This window comes from Bufo gargarizans, chromosome 4 (genome assembly GCF_014858855.1).
Source record: "Bufo gargarizans isolate SCDJY-AF-19 chromosome 4, ASM1485885v1, whole genome shotgun sequence".
Lineage (NCBI taxonomy): Eukaryota > Metazoa > Chordata > Amphibia > Anura > Bufonidae > Bufo > Bufo gargarizans.
Window position 1 is genome coordinate 364,540,586 of NC_058083.1, and position 21,452 is coordinate 364,562,037.

General features: G+C 42.1%; 1 protein-coding gene across 1 annotated transcript in view; it reads right to left on the reverse strand.

Annotated features, from left to right (window-relative positions):
- The window catches only part of TRIM67 (tripartite motif containing 67), a 173,537-nt gene that overhangs the window by 86,711 nt on the left and 65,374 nt on the right, over positions 1-21,452 (reverse strand). The window contains exon 4 of the mRNA XM_044291206.1: positions 17,601-17,711. Within this exon, the coding sequence (XP_044147141.1) occupies positions 17,601-17,711 (111 nt within the window). The remainder of the gene's footprint in view (positions 1-17,600; positions 17,712-21,452) is intronic.

Below are 21,452 nucleotides of genomic sequence, written 5' to 3' on the forward strand. Positions count from 1 at the left end.
CTCTTTCACACGACCGTTTGGCTTTTTCAGTGTTTTGCGGTCCATTTTTCACGGATCCGTTGTTCCGTTTTTTTGTTTCCGCTGTTATTCCGTTTCTGTTCCGTTTTTCTGTATGGCATATACAGTATACAGTAATTACATAGAAAAAATTGGGCTGGGCATTACATTTTCAATAGATGGTTCCGCAAAAACGGAACGGAACGGATACGGAAGACATACGGATTCATTTCTATATGTGTTCCATTTTTTGGGCGGACCCATTTGAATGGAGCCACGGAACGTGATTTTCGGGCAATAATAGGACATGTTCTATCTTTCAACGGAAATACGGAAACGGAATGCATACGGAGTACATTCAGTTTTTTTTTGATGAACCATTGAAATAAATGGTTCCATATACGGACTGTATACGGAACGCAAAAATAGGCCCGTAAACGGAAAAAAAACGGTTGTGTGAAAGAGGCCTTAAACAAGGAATAATTTTCAAATCAGATATTCAGAAACATGTAATGAAGTTATTCCGTTGGTGAAATAAACAGAAAGTGAATCTTCACTGATTTGCTCAACTCTACTGCGTATTTATATTGTATTCTGTAATTTTACAAACTGACAGTGTAATAAACGTACCTGTCAGGGCTCTAACAGTATGATCCTCGGTGCAGCCACTTCAGGAGAGACACGCTGCTGAGCTACACTCCTTGATGACTCGACCGCATCTTTAGTAACAGCATATGCTGGGAGAGATAGCTGCTCTATTACTGTGTACTAATGTCAATTAACCTATCAGGTTCTCATCCAGGGACTCGGTACTCTATTAAAATCCCTTCCTGGCCATACACCATTGTCAGTGATAGCCTTGTTTGGCTCACTAGCTAGGTTCCTTGTTCCTGCATTTGCATACTGATTCCTCTATGCTTCTGGCCTCGGTTTGTCTTCTGACCATCCTCTGTCTCTTGTATGGTAGTGTGTAGCCCGTCTGGTTCTGAACCATTTCCATACGGCTCTGCTTTGGTGTTTGTTTGTCTGTTGGTGTTTGTCCGTCTCTGCGATTATTTAGAGTAGGGAGCATCGTCCAGTTGCAGTTCTGCCAAGTAGGGCTTATACTGCAAATAAGTAGGAAAAGCAGGATGTGTTCTAGGTTAGGGTACACTGTCCTTGTCGGTCCCTACGTACAGGCATTACTGACAGGTTGGAATTCACTAACCAATTTATACTGATTGATTCTTTAGCATTAAAATGCACACATTTTGGCACACCTCACATTTGTTTTAAAACTAGCAACTTTTTGTTGTTTTGTGTTTCCCTCGCTGCTATTCAAAAGTGACGAGCAAAAGTTTGTGAAAATTAGTTGAAGGCCATGGCCTCCACAGGTTTACAAATTTATCAGAACTTAAAGCAGAAATTGTCGCAAACTATGACACAAATCCACATCTGCTCACAGCAGGCATAGAATTTTTTATCTGGCGAAGGAACAGCAAAAATATGCTCCAAATTTATTAAGAGTGCAGCAAATACATTTTTATACTATATATGACTGCTCAGTTCTTAGCTAGCACCTAACAACCTCAAGGGTGCTGACCCCAACCTTTACTTACTAAATTTATAAAGAGGCCTGTGCTTCTTAATAAATTTGGTGTATTGCACTCTAGTGCACTGAAGTTTAAGACACGTCATTACTGAAGCCTGTCACTGGATGCAGCAGAGCTGATTAATATGCCCATGCCAAGGAGGAAGTAAACAAGCTGAGGACTAGAAGATGGACACACAGGAGCCAACGTGCAAGACTCCAAGCGTGGCGCAGGTAAGTATGACTCTTTTCCTAGCAGGCTGCGGGCATCAGGGAAAAATTATTTATTCCTGGATAACACCTTTAATACTTTCCCTCATGATCCACACCTGATTTTGGCTTCAAAAATTGTATCAAAAACACTAAACCTGTGGCCGTAACCTAGGATAAGTTAAACATTATTAACTTTGACCTATAAGGAATGAGATAAAAAATGTGCTTAATGTATAATCTGAACTAAAAATAACATATGTGGCATTATTGCAAGGTGTAAAATCCACAGAAAATCTGCAACATAAAGCTACCAACACGCATTGCAAAAATCTGCACCAAAACTACACAGAAATCAGCACTATTTTTTGCAGTTTTGGTATGTTTTTTTCTGTTTATGTTAAGAAGCCCATTGAAGTCTATAGTAAAAACCACTTTACATAAGGTGTGGAATCGCAAACGATTTTAAAATCTGCATGGCAGGTCAGTTTCTTCATGTAAGAAATATACAAAGTGTACATGAGATCTGGCAAATCTCATTTACTTTGCTTGAACTGTATCATGCTGTGATTTCTTAGTACAAAAATCCACACATAACCTGCATTGTGTGCAGTTACCCTAATATGTATGCTACTGATTTAAAATTTGCAGAGGACATGTTTCCACAACACATGAATGTGGTTTTGAAAAAAAAAATATTATAACTAGAATTCTACTGTAATTTAATTTTAATCACCAACAAATCTGCCACAGTTAAAGGAATTTTGTCACCAGCGACCTCCCTATCCAACTATTTGCATAGACACATAGCTATGGTTCACCTGGTTAGAACACTGTTTTTCTTATATTAATCTGAGGCTCCTTTCCTGAATAATTATACTTTTTCCTAATATGCAAATTAGGACTTTGGTGCAAAGAGGGCATCACCATTGCTTTTGTTGCACCCAACCTCTACTGTTTTATGTGGCTAGCTCCTTCCTCACTGATTTGACCCTATCTGGCCCAATCAATCAAACTAGCCATGGAGAGGCTGGCCACAGAAATGAGTTGCAAAAAAAGTTTCATAACTTGGGAACAGAGCCTCAGATCAAGAAATGAAAAACAGATTTTTATCAGCTGATCCACAGCTATGTTTCTATGCAGACAGCGGGATTGTGAGGTCTCTGGTGACATATTTCTCAGAAATAAACATTTGGATGCAACAATCATGTCCACTGTATGGCTACAAGCAATTGTAGTGCCCAGGGGCAGGGGTACTCTGGACATTTGTGGACATTTGCCTACATTTCTCCTATGCAAAGTTATAAACTTTTTACTTTATTTCACTTTAAAGGGTTAACTTGCACGGACTTATACTGTTTAATACTGTGTAACTGCATTTCATATGTTTAGTGTAATATATACCGTGTTCATTTGCACAGCACTGTGGCAAAAGTTAATGGACAATGAGAAACTTTTGGGACTGGTAATTTTTCACAGCTACTATAGAAGAGCATGCTTTGGCGGGGAAAAGCGAGACGTTGGTTATCACCAAAACCAGACAGCTTGACCTTTGGAATGCCAGGTCGTGATATGTTGTCATGTCTTAAAACCTGTTTTTGTCTGAAAAAGCTGCTGTGTCATTGCCACTGAGTATCATTGAAGCTCTAATGTAAGTCTATGAGAGACAGGAGTTAAAGCATTGTATTTGTTTGTGCTGAGTTTCTTTACTTAACCCCTCCCACTACAAGGGTCTAGTTCAGCTAGAAATTGTATATAAGGAGAGCAGTCAGAGCCCCTAGTGTTCTGCAGTTATTGAACAGTGTTTGGAGGGGGATACTCTGCCAGACTACCTGAGTGACCAGAAGAAGATACTGAGACAGGGATACTCTGCCACAGACACTGGGTTTCCAGCCTTTGGCCAGGGTACCAGCCTTCTGAGAGAGAGGAGATTGAAGAAATCTCACCTGTATTGCTTTGCACCTGAATTACTCCAGTAAAGAAGCATGCTGGTTTACTACAGACCCTGACTCTCTGGAGTTATTTCCCATTGGGGAGTCTTACCATCCCTTCTGGAGAGCAGCTGTCACGGTTGTGTCTCGGTCCTGGTGTAGTTTGACGTGACACGTCTGCTGTGCATGCAGTAGCCTGGGGCAACATGTTGTTTCTGCATGTGTGTGCACTGCGCCTGTTTCCTCGTCTCTCCCCATTCTGGTGGTTATGGGGTTAAGGTGTGGCTCTAGGTGTGTTCTGGGTGTGGCCTCATGGCTCTACTTATTCTGGTGCTGTGAGCGTGAGGTCAGTGGTTTTCCTGCCTTCATTGGTGATGGAGCTTTGCTCCTGTCTGGATATTCCATCTGTCCAGTGTGAGGGCCACCTAGTTAGACATCCATGTCTCTCCTATTTCTTCCCCGTGTTTCTATGTCCTTTACCCATCCTCACCTGTTGTTTTGGTGTGGTTTATGTTCTGGGTGTGTTAGGTCTAGTTTGGTGTTCCATGTCTTTTCTGTTTGGTGTTTGTAGTCCAGCATGGTTGCTAGACATTTTCCGTGTCTGTCTGTGCCTTTGGTAACAGGGTTCCTGCGTTCCCCAGAGGGGGAACTACAATTCAGTGAGCAGCTCTTCCTGGTGCCGCCATGCATCCTATTTGCATGGGGGTCCAGGTAGATCTTGGTGTTGGTGTTCCACCCTGTTGCTGCGGCAGGTAAGTGCTTGTTGTTCCGGTTTGTTGTTGTATCACTGGGTTCTTACCTGCCGATCCTATTGCTGTTCACTGTCTTCCCCTATCTTTGCTGCTAGGCCTATGGAGACTCCTGTTCCTCCGTTTTGTGGAGGAACAGGTCGTCTCTAGTTCCTGACCTTAATTTCCAGGGATCTTTAGGATTAGTAGGGCCCAAGGTTCCTGTGTATGAGCCCTCCTACCATCTGGGTTTGCTCATACGGTTAGGAGTCAGGGCGAGGTTTAGGGATGCTGTAAGAGTTTCCCTGCTCCCATTCCCCAGTGTCCTGCGTTAGTCTCTATTCCCGCTTCCCATTGGTGTTCGGTGTGGAGTTCCCCCACACCGCATTGTGACAGCTGCAACATCTGACACCTCGACTGTGTCCAGGTCACCAAGCATTTAGCATTGGGGCCACCCCAAACTTGACCACTGCACGATCACTGCTGTGTTTACTTGTCCCCATACAGATTCATTGTTTCTGGGCAGAAGATTGATCTTTATGTAGCACAATCTCCTGCCCAGAAATGATGATTTAGATATGATGCTTTTACCTGATGAATTAGTATTTGGTAGCTCATCGGGTGATCAGCGATATCTTTACCTGGCAACTTATCGGGAACAAGCACCCCTACAAATGTTCAATCATCCTATGTAAAGGGACCTTTACACAACACAAGTGTTTAGTTTTATCTTGTCAACTAGTCTTAAGTTGCTTCAAAAAGATTAATTGGATTGACAGAATCAATCCACTTAGCCTCCATTGTCTTACAAATCCTTGGCTTTATTTCAAACAGTATGACCTGACTTGCCCTAATTGTGTGTCTCGGGCTTATGAAATTGAGATGATGTAATGAACCTTATACATAAGACTATGTTCAAGCAGCATTTGAGGCTTTGTTAGGAGCTTCTGTTGCATGCAGCATGCTAAGCTATTTTGTCTGGTAAAATGCCAGGTTCCATGAAGGGACCCGAGTCAATGGGCCCATGGGGCACCATTTGTACCAGTAATTTGACAGATCCGGCATCCGCATTATTTTTTGTTGTTCTGCTCCTATACACAGAACATAAGAATTATCAATGCAGATGTGAAAGGAACCTAACTTCTATTTAGGTTGTTCCATAAGACAACGTATACCTTAACCGCAGGATAGGGTATAAGCGTCCAATTGGTAGGCGTCAGAGTGGTTGGACTTCTGCCGATCATGAAAATAGGGGCCTAAGCTTCCCATTTGAATGGGGAAGGAGACACACATTTGTGTCTGCTGATCCATTCAGCTCTATGGGACATCTGAAAATAGCTGAATACAAGCTATTGGCTATCTCCAGGAGCCCCATAGATCTGAATGGGGTGTCAGTGTACCCGTGTGACCACAGCTCCATTCAAACTGGAAGCGCAGGACTCAGTTCTTGTGATCTTGGGATGAAGCCCAAGTAGCCGGACTCGCACCATCAGACACTTGTCGCCTATCCAGGAACCCATTTAATATCTCTGCAGCTACATCTCAGTGTTATTGTTTAATTGAGTGCATGTGGTCTCGTCTCGTCTCGTCTTGTATATTACAATCATTTGGAGCATTGCAACAAGTCCCTGAAGTCCTTATCCTGAATTCCTAGAATTAATACAGGAGCAAAAGAATAGATTTTACTTGGCATGCAGTACAGACTCTGCATAGATGATGAACCAGCCAAGGAACTGATGGAAGAAGATGAGATCATACAATTAAATGAGATCATACAACTAGAGAGAAAACTCAAAGCCAGTAGAATATTAAAGGAATGACTGGATATGGCTTCAACATAAATTGACAAGATGCAGTACAAGGTGATTACAGTAATAATATGATTGGCTCATACCCTAGAAGAGTATTCATATCATTGAATATAATTAGAATAATATCAGTAGGATCTTCCAACATTCTAATGTGTATGAGGGAGTTCAGACTGTCCCCTGATGGTAAGTGTCGGAAATGAGGATCTCGGGGGTACTGATTCTCCTTGCAGAGAATACTAGCTGGTGTAAGGAGTCTTACTTGAACAATGCTCCTTTGGAAAAGGTATGCAAATCAGCTCTCTTTCAGAAGGAAGAAAAACTGTCTCTCTAGTGCCACCTATTGGATGCTATTAACCAGTGAGTCAATATCCAACCATTAAAGGGTTTCTGTCACCACACTTTTCACTATTAAATAGGCTGACCTGAATTTAACTCTGCTATTCTATTTTTTCTGTGTGCCCCTGTTTTTGTGCAATTATAACTTTTATTATATGCTAATTAGCCTCTAGGAGTGGGGGGTGGGGGGGGTGGGGGTTGCACCTGCTCCTAGAGGCTCCGTTCGCCCACCCCTTTCCATTCCCTTCTGCTTTTGATTGACAGGGCCAGGCCAGCGATGGTCTCCTCGCACCTGCGCCGTCCCGTTCAATTATCGGCGCAGGCGCAGTGAGGGAAGGTCACTCACCGTCTGCCGTCTTCCTCAACGTATTTGGCGCAGGCGCAGTGAGGAAGCCAGCGAGCGTCCTTCCCTCACTGTGGCTGCGCCGAATACAGAAAGGGCGTGATATTTCCCCAACAGTGCTAAATTTGAGTCAATATATTTTTCCTTAATTTATAAAAAAAATCCAAAATGTATCAAAAATTGGGAAAAATTCACAATTTTCTAAATTTGAATTTCTCATAAAATAGTTATCAGTCATCTTTTCCCATATGTCTGCTTTATGTTGGCATCATTTTGTAAATGTCATTTAATGTTTTTAGGACGTTAGAAGGCTTAAAAGTTTAGAAGCCATATTTCTAATTTTCAACACAATTTGTAAAACCATTTGTTTTAAGCACCAATTCAGTTATAAAGTCATTTTGAGGGGATTACATAACGGAAACAACCCATAAATGACCCCATTTTAGAAACTACACCCCTCAAATTATTAATCCTTTAGGTGTTCCACAAGAATTAAAGGAAAATGGAGGCGAAATTCCAGTGTTCTTCCTATCCCTACGGGGATAGGAGTCCCTGCTCGGCGATGAAGAGAGAAGATGTTTTCAGGAAAGAGGCTGAGGCTGGGTTGGGGGTTATACCTCTCCTCTCAGCTTCCAGTAGCCTAAGCTAGCACCCATCTGGGAAGGGATCCCAAATGGGGTAAGTCTATTTAAGGGATGATCGCTGAAGGGTCAGTTGTACATCATGGAGGTCCAGGTATCTGGAAAGCAGGAGGCTAGTACAGATCCCCCCATCCAGGGTCATGTAAGTTACACTCCCTGCCCTATTTGACCATTAATATAGAGAATTCTATGTGAATCTGTCTCTCTCTCTCTCTGTCTTCCTCCTTAGGCTGAGAAAGAGACAGGTCACAAGTCCCACGGAGATTCAAAAAAGAAATTAAAAAAATGTGCGACATGTCTTAAAAGACTACTGGAGTCGCATAAGAAATCTCTATGTCCAGACTGCCTTTCTAAAATTCTTAAAGAGGAACAACCTTCCTTTATGTCAGAATTGAGGGCTATAATAAGAGAAGAAGTCCAGGCGGCGGGATCAAATCAAGTCCCTACAGCTGTCTCCTCTCCAATACCCTCCAAGAGATTCAGGGTTCAGATGGATTCTAATACTCAGAAGAAATGGAGGAAGATAATCAACATCCCCCGTCCTCTCTTGTGGATGAACCAGGAAGGTACTTTTTTTCTAGGGAGGACTTAGATCCCCTCCTAACAGCAATAAGACAGACTATGACGGTCGAAGAGCAAAAAATAAGAAGCTTTTCCCAGTGAATTCAAATCTGAAGGAATTAATAAAGGACGTATGGGAAGAAGCAGAAAAGAAACTACCGTATTTTTCGCTTTATAAGTGGGGGAAAAATGGTTGTGTGTCTTATAAAGCGAATACTTCGCTGGCCGCTATGCTGCACACCGCGGCCAGTAAAGTATCAGTGTGGAGGGAGGAGGCAGGGACAATCATGGCGGGGCCCGGTGCAGTGACTCTACTCTAATACACCGGGCTCTGCCACTGTGAAATACATTCAATCTGATTTATATTTAATTGTATATGTTCTGTACGGTACTTACTGTAGTACTGTAAATATAGCATTAAAACGGCGCAGACCGGCATCTCCCTCGGTCATGCGCCGCCTGCCCCAGCTCCCTCTGTCATGCGCCGCCTGCCTGTTCATTCATAAAGTGAGATAAGCAGGCAGGCGGCGCATGAGGAGGTAGCTGGGCAGGCAGCGCATGAGAAGGGAGCTGCGGCAGGCGGCGCATGACCGAGGGAGATGCCGGTCTGCGCCGTCTAAATGCTAAACTTACGGTACTACAGTAAGTACCGTACAGAGCATATACAATTAGATGTAGATCAGATTGAATGTATTTAACAGTTGCGGGGTCCAGTGTATTAGAGTAGAGTCACTGCACCGGACCCCGCCATGAGTGTCCCCGCCTCCTACCTCCACACTGATGCATCTGATGGGGGATCTGTAGATGACACTTATGGAGATCTGTGGATGACATAAGTGTCATCCACAGAGCCCCATAAGTGTCATCCACAGATCCCCCATCAGTGTCATCCAGAGATCCCCCATCAGAGTCATTCACAGATTCCCCATAAGTGTCATCCACAGATCCCCCATCAGTGTCATCCACAGATCCTCCATAACACTGCGTCATCCACAGATCCCCCCCTATAACAGTGCATCATCCACAGATCCCCCCCATAACAGTGTGTCATCCACAGATCCCCCCCATAACAGTGCATCATCCACAGATCCCCCCCATAACAGTGTGTCATCCACAGATCCCCCCCATAACAGTGCGTCATCCACAGATCCCCATAAGAGTGCGTCATCCACAGACCACCATTAGTTCAAAACCTACCAAAAGCACACCTTTTGGTTCAAAATATTTTTATCTTATTTTCCTCCTCAAAAACCGGGGTGCGTCTTATCATCAGGTGCGTCTTATAAAGCGAAAAATACGGTATATGTACAGCGTGAATTTAAAAGCAGACTGCTATTTGATCCTGAAGAGACAAAATTATGGGAAGAGATCCCTAATGTCAATATTATTAAAGAAAGCATGGCAGTCTTCAGCTGTGTCCTATCACACAAATATTGCTGAGCAATGATTCTGTGGCTCAAACAACTGGAGAATTATCTCAAACTAAAAACTTCCAGGGAAGAAATGTTGTAGTCACTACAATTATTGAAGATGGCTACCTCTTTCATGGCAGATGCCTCAGTAGAATCTATCCGGTTTTCAGCAAGACGGGGGCGCTCTCTAGACAGTTTCAAAACACAACAGCTAGAGGGAAAGGTAAGACTGGAAGATGGAGCTACACTAAAGGGGAAAGAGGAAGATGATTTCTCTTCAATCCAAATACCAATACAGGAAAACAATGATGCCAGGCCGGTGGGTGGAAGACTGTGCTACTTCTGGCAGAGATGACTGCGAGTCACACAAAACAAATAGATTCTAGACTCCATCCACGAAGGGTTCAAAATTCTGTTGTCCTCCTCCCCAGATTTTTCAGATCACAGAATTTCAGACCAATTTTCTACAGAATCAACTTCTGGTGGACATGAAAAAACTTGTCAGTCTGGAAGCAATTAGTCAGGTGCATCATCCACAGGAATTCAAAGGACATTACTCAAAGCTGTCCTTCATAAAGAAACCAGATGGGTCAATCAAAACGATTATCAACTTAAAATTCCTGAACAAATGGGTGGTATATCACAAATTCAAAATGGAGTTTTTTGACAACTCCGCTTATAACTCCAGGAGCGTTCTTATGCATCATAGACTTAAAGGATGCTTATTATTACCACATCCCCATTCCTCAACAGAACCAACAATACTTAAGGTTTGCGATCAAATGCAAGGGAAAAATTTACCATTACCAGTTTTAATGTCTTCCGGGATATCTTCAGCCCCACGCATATTTGCAAAAGTGATCACAGAAATTATGGCCTATTTAAGACAAAACCAAATAATGATAGTACCTTACTTGGACGATTTCTTGCTCATAGCAAAATTAAAACAACGTCTGGAGGAGCACCTTCATCAACCTCTATCCCTGTTAACCACTTCAGCCCCGCTAGCTAAAACCCCCTTCATGACCAGGCCACTTTTTACACTTCTGCACTACACTACTTTCACCGTTTATCGCTCGGTCATGCAACTTACCACCCAAATGAATTTTACCTGCTTTTCTTCTCACTAATAGAGCTTTCATTTGGTGGTATTTCATTGCTGCTGACATTTTTACTTTTTTTGTTATTAATCAAAATGTAACGATTTTTTGCAAAAAAATGAAATTTTTCACTTTCAGCTGTATAATTTTGCAAAAAAACCGACATCCATATATACATTTTTTGCTAAATTTATAGTTCTACATGTCTTTGATTAAAAAAAATGTTTGGGCAAAAAAAAAATGGTTTGGGTAAAAGTTATAGCGTTTACAAACTATGGTACAAAAATGTGAATTTCCACTTTTTGAAGCAGCTCTGACTTTCTGAGCACCTGTCATGTTTCCTGAGGTTCTACAATGCCCAAACAGTAGAAAACCCCCACAAATGACCCCATTTCGGAAAGTAGGCACCCTAAGGTATTCGCTGATGGGCATAGTGAGAACTTTTTATTTTTTGTCACAAGTTAGCGGAAAATGATGATTTTTTTTTTCTTACAAAGTCTCATATTCCACTAACTTGCGACAAAAAATAAAAAATTCTAGGAACTCGCCATGCCCCTCACAGAATACCTTGGGGTGTCTTCTTTCCAAAATAGGGTCACTTGTGGGGTAGTTATACTGCCCTGGCAATTTAGGGGCCCAAATGTGTGAGAAGTACTTTGCAATCAAAATGTGTAAAAAATGGCCTGCGAAATCCGAAAGGTGCACTTTGGAATATGTGCCCCTTTGCCCACCTTGGCTGCAAAAAAGTGTCACACATCTGGTATCGCTGTACTCAGGAGAAGTTGGGGAATGTGTTTGGGGGTGTCATTTTACATATACCCATGCTGGGTGAGAGAAATATCTTGGCAAAAGACAACTTTTCCAATTTTTTTTATACAAAGTTGGCATTTGACCAAGATATTTTTCTCACCCAGCATGGGTATATGTAAAATGACACCCCAAAACACATTCCCCAACTTCTCCTGAGTACGGCGATACCAGATGTGTGACACTTTTTTGCAGTCAAGGTGGGCAAAGGGGCACATATTCCAAAGTGCACCTTTCGGATTTCGCAGGCCATTTTTTACACATTTTGATTGCAAAGTACTTCTCACACATTTGGTCCCCTAAATTGCCAGGGCAGTATAACTACGCCACAAGTGACCCCATTTTGGAAAGAAGACACCCCAAGGTATTTCGTGAGGGGCATGGCGAGTTCCTAGAATTTTTTTTTTTTTGTCGCAAGTTAGTGGAATATGAGACTTTGTAAGGAAAAAAGGAACAAAAAGAAAAATCATCATTTTCCGCTAACTTGTGACAAAAAATAAAAAATTCCAGGAACTCGCCGTGCCCCTCACGGAATACCTTGGGGTGTCTTCTTTCCAAAATGGGGTCACTTGTGGCGTAGAAATATCTTGGCAAAAGACAACTTTTCCCATTTTTTTATACAAAGTTGGCATTTGACCAAGATATTTATCTCACCCAGCATGGGTATATGTAAAATGACACCCCAAAACACATTCCTCAACTTCTCCTGAGTACGGCGATACCACATGTGTGACACTTTTGCAGCCTAGATGCGCAAAGGTGCCCAAATTCCTTTTAGGAGGGCATTTTTAGACATTTGGATCCCAGACTTCTTCTCACGCTTTAGGGCCCCTAAAAAGCCAGGGCAGTATAAATACCCCACATGCGACCCCACTTTGGAAAGAAGACACCCCAAGGTATTCAATGAGCGGCATGGCGAGTTCATAGAATTTTTTTTTTTTTGCATAAGTTAGCGGAAATTGATTTTTTTTTGCTTTTTTCTCACAAAGTTTCACTTTCCGCTAACTTAGGACCAAAATTTCAATCTTTCATGGACTCAATATGCCCCTCACGGAATACCTTGGGGTGTCTTCTTTCCGAAATGGGGTCACATGTGGGGTATTTATACTGCCCTGGCTTTTTAGGGGCCCTAAAGCGTGAGAAGAAGTCTGGAATAGAAATGTCTAAAAATGTTTACGCATTTGGATTCCGTGAGGGGTATGGTGAGTTCATGTGAGATTTTATTGACACAAGTTAGTGGAATATGAGACTTAGTAAGAAAAAACAAACAAAAAAATATATATATTTCCGCTAACTTGGGCCAAAAAAATGTCTGAATGGAGCCTTACAGGGGGGTGATCAATGACAGGGGGGTGATCACCCATATAGACTCCCTGATCACCTCCATCATTGATCACCCCCCTGTAAGGCTCCATTCAGACGTCTGCATGTGTTTTGCGGATCCGATCCATGTATCCATGGATCCGTAAAAATCATACGGACGTCTGAATGGAGCCTTACAGGGGGGTGATCAATGACAGGGGGGTGATCACCCATATACACTCCCTGATCACCCCCTGTCATTGATCACCCCCCTGTAAGGCTCCATTCAGACGTCCGCATGTGTTTTGCGGATCCGATCCATGTATCCATGGATCCGTAAAAATCATACGGACGTCTGAATGGAGCCTTACCAGGGGGGTGATCAATGACAAGGGGGTGATCACCCATATAGACTCCCTGATCACCCCACTGTCATTGATCACCCCCCTGGTAAGGCTCCATTCAGACGTCCGTATGATTTTTACGGATCCATGGATACATGGATCGGATCCGCAAAACACATGCGGACGTCTGAATGGAGCCTTACAGGGGGGTGATCAATGACAGGGGGTGATCAGGGAGTGTATATGGGTGATCACCCCCCTGTCATTGATCACCCCCCTGTAAGGCTCCATTCAGACGTCCGTATGATTTTTACGGATCCATGGATACATGGATCGGATCCGCAAAACACATGCGGACGTCTGAATGGAGTCTTACAGGGGGGTGATCAATGACAGGGGGTGATCAGGGAGTGTATATGGGTGATCACCCCCCTGTCATTGATCACCCCCCTGTAAGGCTCCATTCAGACGTCCGTATGATTTTTACGGATCTATGGATACATGGATCGGATCCGCAAAACACATGCGGACGTCTGAATGGAGCCTTACAGATGGGTGATCAATGACAGGGGGTGATCAGGGAGTGTATATGGGTGATCACCCGCCTGTCATTGATCACCCCCCTGTAAGGCTCCATTCAGACGTTCGCATGTGTTTTGCGGATCCGATCCATGTATCCATGGATCCGTAAAAATCATACGGACCTCTGAATGGAGCCTTACAGGGGGGTGATCAATGACAGGGGGGTGATCAATGACAGGGGGTGATCAGGGAATCTATATGGGTGATCACCCGCCTGTCATTGATCACCCCCCTGTAAGGCTCCATTCAGACGTCCGTATGTGTTTTGCGGATCCGATCCATGTATCTGTGGATCCATAAAAATCATACGGACGTCTGAACGGAGCCTGACAGGGGGGTGATCAATGACAGGGGGGGTGATCAATGACAGGGGGGTGATCAGGGAGTTTATATGGGGTGATCATAGGTGATCAGGGGTTTATAAGGGGTTAATAAGTGACGGGGGGGGGGTGTAGTGTGGTGTTTGGTGCGACTTTGCTGACCTACCTGTGTCCTCTGGTGGTCGATCCTAACAAAAGGGACCACCAGAGGAGCAGGTAGCAGGTATATTAGACGCTGTTATCAAAACAGCGTCTAATATACCTGTTAGGGGTTAAAAAAAAAATCACATCTCCAGCCTGCCAGCGAGCAATCGCCGCTGGTAGGCTGGAGATCCACTCGCTTACCTTCTGTTCCTGTGAGCGCGCGCGCCTGCATACGCACGTTCACAGGAAATCTCGGGTATCGCGAGATGACGCGCCGATGCGTCCAGGAGGAGTAAATCAACCACCTCCCGGACGCATTGGCGCGTTAGGCGGTCGGGAGGTGGTTAATAGAATTGGGATGGATGATAAATTACAAAAAAAATCAGACCTGCTGTCACCGCCAGCTCTGTGAGAAGATCTGGCAGACGTTCTTCTCTACCTGTTGTATGATGTCCTTTGTTTTGGTTTCACTTTCTATCTCCTTTCCTTCTCACAGCTGTCACCTATTTGCACTGATTGTCTCCCTTTATATTCCCTCCAATACTGCCTCACTTTGCGGTTTATAATTCTTCCTGTATTGTCTTCACTGCTGGAGGCTTCTTCTCCTGATTCCTCAGATAAGTCTGTTTTCATTATTTGTGTTTTCTTGCTGGCTTGATTGTAGGTGACCCTGACTCCATCCGTATTAAGTGCAGGGAGCCGGTGGTCGTATCCCCTCACTATTGTAGGGTTTTCAGGTGTCACATAGGATAAGGTACGAGGGCATGCAATTGTCTACCATAAAGATCTTTGCATGAGCATAGCAGTCAGGTAGAGCTCTAGGGGTTTTATAGGGCTCACCCATATGCTCCTTAGTTTGGGATCAAGCCAGTCGGATGTTTATTTATAAGTTCCAGCTTTCTGCAACACCATCCGTGACACCTGCATCCGGATATCAGGCAAAAATTCCTGGGAAACCTTCTAGATTCAGTGGAGCAGCATTCCTATCTCTCATATATAAAACAAGAAAGGATAAGAGAAAGGATAGAATCCTTCAGAAGAAAGGAAAATCATATCTTAAGGCCTCTTTCACACGGGCGAGCATTCTGCGCGGATGCGATGCGTGAGTTGAACGCATTGCACCCGCACTGAATCCCAACCCATTCATTTCTATGGGGCTGTTCACATGAGCGGTGATTTTCACGCATCACTTATGCGTTGCGTGAAAATCGCAGCATTCTCTATTTTGTGCATTTTTCAAGTGCGGATGCGGTTGCTAGGAGACAATCGGGATGGAGACCCGATCATTATTATTTTCCTTTATAATGGATAAAGATCATGTGATGAATCATGTGATGACCGGAGTGATGTCACCACAGGTCCTGTTCCTCCACACAGCTAAGATGAAGACGCTAAGAAGGAGATGCCAGCTTCGCGATCAAGTGGCCTAAGGTGAGTTACATTTTTATTTCTTTTTTTATCCCCTCCAGCGCTATTTTACTATGCATTCTGTATTCAAAATGCTATTATTTTCCCTTATAACCATGTTATAAGGGAAAATAATGCAATCTACAGAACACCGATTCCAAGCCCGAAGTTCTGTGAAGAAGTTCGGGTTTAGGTACCAAACATGCACGATTTTTCTCACGTGCGTGCAAAACGCATTACAATGTTTTGCACTTGCGCGGAAAAATCGTACATGTTCCCGCAACGCACCCGCACATTTTCCCGCAACGCCCGTGTGAAAGAGGCCTAAGGGAGTCCATGCACATCCGCAGCATAGTGAGGGTTAATGTGCCGGCATTGGTGTTTTCACCGATGCCGGCGCATACAGCAGGGGTCCGGCTAACGGGAATAGCCGGTCCCCTGCAGCTGATTGGGCGGGCGCAGCTCCTGCACCCGCCCGATCAGCGTGCCATAATACTACGGCGCTGGTCAGGAAGTCAGTTCCCGCAGCGCCGTACTGTTACAGCGCTGGTTGGGAAGGGGTTAAGACATATAGATAAGGTCTCATGATGCACACAAATGTATTTTCTTTCCGTGTCTGTTCAATTTTTTTGCGGACCGTATACGGAACCATTAATTTCAATGGGTCCGCAAAAAAATAAATAAATTAAGTTACTCCGTGTCCATTCCGTTACCGTATGTTCGTATATACGGTCCGTATATGGAACCATTAATTTCTATGGGTCTGCAAAAAAAAACGGAATGTACTCCGTGAGCATTTAATTTCCGTATGTCCTCATTTCCGTTCTGCTACATTTTGAGTCTTGTCCTATTATTGTCCGCAAATCACGTTCCGTGGCTCCATTCAAGTCAATGGGTCCACACAAAAAATAGAACACATACGGAATGTACTCCGTATGTCTTCCGTATTCGTTCCGTTTTTGTGGAACAATCTATTGAAAATGTTATGCCCAGACCAATTTTTTATATGTAATTACTGTATACTGTATATGCCATACGGAAAAACGGAATGGAACCGGAAACACTACTAAAACAAAAAAAAACAAAAGACTGATCCATTAAAAATGGCCCACAAAACACAGAAAAAAACATACGGTCGTGTGAACAAGCCCTTAAGTTGTTTCGAAAAGGCAGATGGTAGTGTCAGAGGATGTGTTTGGAAAATAAAAAGGAATGTTGGTAATATTTGATAACATCATCATTAAGGGGTTAAAATAACATTTCATTATGGCAGAACCCCTTTAAATATAAATCTATGCACGGGATTTGAAGCTCTACATCAGTAAAATGGAGCTCAGACCACTATACCGATATATTTAGCACCCAATATTTGGGTGCTAGATGGAAATAAATAAAATAATATGTATACATTGACATTTACTTTAAGCCTGCCAGAGAAATTGTGTAATATCTTATTAGTATTCAGTAATAGTAAGCAGAGTATTAGTTGATTTAGCACAATAAGACTTGATTTACACATATGGTTTTGTGGTGTGTTTTTTTCCATTTTCATTGATATTTTAGTCAGTTATTTTGTGGCCAGATGTTACTGCACAGTATATTGTGAACTATCAAATGCACTACCTATGAAAAAAAATTTTTGTAGTGTTTTTTTTTCAAAGCACATCATGCTCTCAGTATAGCGTTTTTCTCATAGACTTCTCTATAGGACATGAAAAACACCACGAAAATGCATGTTTAACTGTTCCAAAAAAAAAATGCCATGAAAATGGCTGAAATGCATGGCGTTTTAACAAGTGTTTAAAAATGCTGAAAAAAATGTGTGGTAATAGACCCAATGCATTTAGTGGGTTTATTAGCATTTAAATATAGGAAACCCTGAAACTGATGAACTTCATTACAACATAAAGTTATTTACGAGTATGTGAGATTCCAAGCATGTGAATAATATCCGCATGGCATGGTAGCGAAATCACAATCGCATATCCATAATTGCAGTACTTTGAATGTTATATGCATCTTTATTTTTTAAGTAATGGATTGCTTGCTTGTACCTGTAAGAAGCCGGAGGGATCATTTTCTTTGATTACTTCAAGGCAATATTCCATTAGTCCTGTTGACTGGCGCAGTTTCAATGTACAGTGATTTATCTGATCCCAGACAACCTGAAAAGAAAGCAGCACATTTCAGGTAATCCGCTCTTGTATAAATTAGGATATCTTTCGGATATGGCTATACAGCTGCCTTAGATAAAACGTGACTGAACAATTTATGGTTTCTGACTTCACATGAACCTCATACCCCTAGCACAAGACACATTGCTTCTCATTGTCTAAGTGACATGTTGACATTGCAATATAAGAAGGGCTTCTCAGCTTTTGCCCTCTGGCATGTAGAAATAACATCTATGTTTAGCAGATCGTTGCAGCAGTTCATCCAGAGAATTTGACGGTCGATCACTTTATCTGTATAGAGCATGATCACTAATATGATTAACCAGGTACATCACTCTCAGTGCAGCAGAGGATGCAAATACCCACCAAGGAGGCTTCTGTCCCTGAGCAATGCTGGGAATACAAGCTTATTATATGTTATCATATGTTTCTATACTCATGCTTTACCGTGGGCATTTACAAGATTTTTTGTAACTATTACTATTCTTACTTAATATTAGACGTGGCAACACATCTTTATATAAAACTAAAGTATATTAGAGGGATGTTACCTCTTCTAAAGAACTGCTCTAGCAGTTTAAAGAGTCACAAACTTTTAAAAAAAACTTTTAGATCAGTGGAGATCTGAGTGCTGAGACCCCATAATGAGATGGGGCTGTAGACTTCTAAAGAGAGTGTCTCGTGCAGGGATGAGAGTGCGTAGACCCCGACCGATCTAAACTTTTGAAATTTTTTGAAAAGTTAGTGAGGCTTTAACTTATTTTTCACTTCAAGAAGTATTTACTGGGACATTTATTAGATAAATGCTTGTAGGCAAACTCTAGTGAATACTCTAGTTTTCAGTGTAAATTCTCACCTGCAATCATGGCATCTGATCAGGGCACACACACATCTGATCTGATCACACACACACACACACAATGTTAATAATAAAGCTGTCTAAAAAGTTAATGCAAGTAAATGTTTTTTCTATGATTACACACATGCAAATCACCTCATAATACACATCTTAGATATTGCAGGACCGCATAGTAAATCTGAGATGCGCAGAACATCATAATATACACTTCTAAAATATATCATAATAAACATTACAGCTACTACAGAATGTCATAATACACACATCAAGTACAGCAGGACTTTATAATATACACCTCATCTTCTGCAGAACTTCATAATATACACCTTACCTGCAAAATAACTTAATAATAAATGCATTATCTGCTGTAAAGTGTCACCTCAGCTGCTGCAGAACCTCATACTATAGACTTTATCTGCTGAAGAACTTCATAATATGCATTGCATGTACTATAGTACCTTTATAATACACATTCCACCTTCTAAGAACTAGGTCATCATTATCAGATCAGCGGGGTTTCGAGTTCCGACACCCCTGCCGATCAGCTGTTTCAGAGAGCTGCTGCGCTCAACCGAGCTCTGGGGAGCACAGCCAGGTCCAGGCAGTGTCTGTGCTCAGCCTTTCCTTATTGACTTCAATAGTATACACAGCTAAAATGCACTTGAAATAAGCAACATGCTAATTCTCAAGCGGATTTGAAAATAGCTGCGTAAAAAAAGAGCACAAGCATACCTCAATTTTACCTTTTACTTACACGCACACTCAGCAATAATCTTTTACATGAACACACAGTGTCTTTCACATTTTCGGCTGTAGAGCCCCATAGGAACACTTCCAACCCTTATCTGCTATGTGATAGTGTGGCTGCCCAAACAGCTCTTATGATAATCCGCTATTGACAATAAGGACACAAGGACAGTGAGGCATTTGGGGCAAGGGTATAATAATATACAGGCATCTGTTCAGCAAGGGCAACCCCTTACAAATGAGGACACTAACCACTCCTTGATATTTCTAAGGAGGAGGATCAGTCGGTGGAGAAAACTGCTAATTGTTTAGTTTGCTCCTAGGGTAATGGGCCACCCCTTAAACTGTTAAACATCCGTATCCACCTGCACCACGATCTCAACCCAACCGTGTTTATGGCAGTTTGAATTATCAGTGCTAATGTTTGGACAAGGTCAGTCCTGACCAGCAAGTTATAGTCAGCGACATAATTCCACAAAGCATATTTTCTTTCTTTAAAATAAACAGGACCTGAGGCAGTTGCACCCCGCTGCTCCCCCTCCCAGTGGTAGAAATGGCCCTGTGTCTGATAACAATTTTGCCTCTACTATGCAGTTTTGTCTCTAATAAAACACTGTATCATGCAAAATGTGCCTGAGAGATTGCACTCTAACAATGCCTATGGTGTCATCTGCAGAGTATCAGATTTTACCATCCACAAGAGATGGTACTGGGTGCACTTTGACTTTGTTTCATAGAAACACTTGGCTGTGAAAATGAAAATGAAAAATTGTATTTATTTCTTTACAAGAACATGGTGCTTTAGGCACAAACTTTTCTTTTAAAAAGGGATAACAGGAGACTATCACCCCAGAATTTTCTCTTAAATACAATAACACCACATCTGTGGTCATAAACTGCGGTTTGGGGATATGCCAGGGCTCAGAAGGGAAGGAGTGGCATCTGGATTTTCTAACTTGCTGAAATGGTTTTTATGAGTCATAACTTGGTATGTGAGAGCTTATTTCTTTGCAGGATAGTTGTAGTTTTTATTGCCACCGTTTTGGGGGTACTTTTTGGCTTTCTGATCACTTTTTATCTAATTTGTTGGGAGGTGAGATGTCAAATTCTGTCAATTTTTTTTTTTTTATGAGGTTCACCATGTGGTTTATATGATATAACTTTATTCTGCAGGTTTATGCAATTATGGCGATATCAAAATGATGTAGTTTTTTTCATATTTTACTACTTTTGCATAATAAAATCACTTTTTATAAAAAAATCTGTTATATTCTACACTGCCCTATACTAACATCCAGCAGCAGTGCCTCAACAGTTACATTAGTGTATATAATGCACACTGCATCATGAAGGGTGTGCTGTAATTGGTTGGTATGGGCAACAAACAGTTTGTATTTTAGACAGCTCATGAAGGGAAATAAAAGGAAGGCTGAAATGCAGGGGAGATATAAGATCCAACAGACTCTGTGCAAAGGGGCACTCCCAAAACAGGCGCAAAGGTGTTTCCTTCATGAATGGACACCTGGGGCAGTAGCAAGTTTTGCAAGTGTTTTGGATGGCCATACACATTCAATAGCTGTGGGCTGAACAATCAGCTATCTCTCCCAACTCCCTCATACACATGCACATTCTGGTCGGTCGGTCGAACATGTATGTGTATTTCATGGGTGGAGAGGAGAATGCCACTGACAGACACTTCTGGTGTCGGCTTACCTCCTGGTAAAACAAAAGAATCAGGCGACAATATTAATTTCGCCCGATTCTTCTCTCCCCACCATCATCTGTCTGGGGAGAGTTGTGATCTTCCCATACACATTAAACTGTCGGACAAACCAGTCATTCTGGTGGGTTTGGCCAACAATACACTAATGTGTATTAGGACTTAAAAAAAAAAAAATATATAATATATGATTTAAAAATGGTGGATGTTTTCTTTTCCTCTATAATTGGGCCAAAGACATCAATGAATATAGAAATCATCAGGTACATATGCTGAATTTATATATATATATATATATATATATATACATAAAATCAAACTTATTACTGTAATTATTTTTATTATTATTGTAATGATTATTACAAATTGTTGTTTCTTTGCCCTTATTCAAAGCTTGAATATTGCT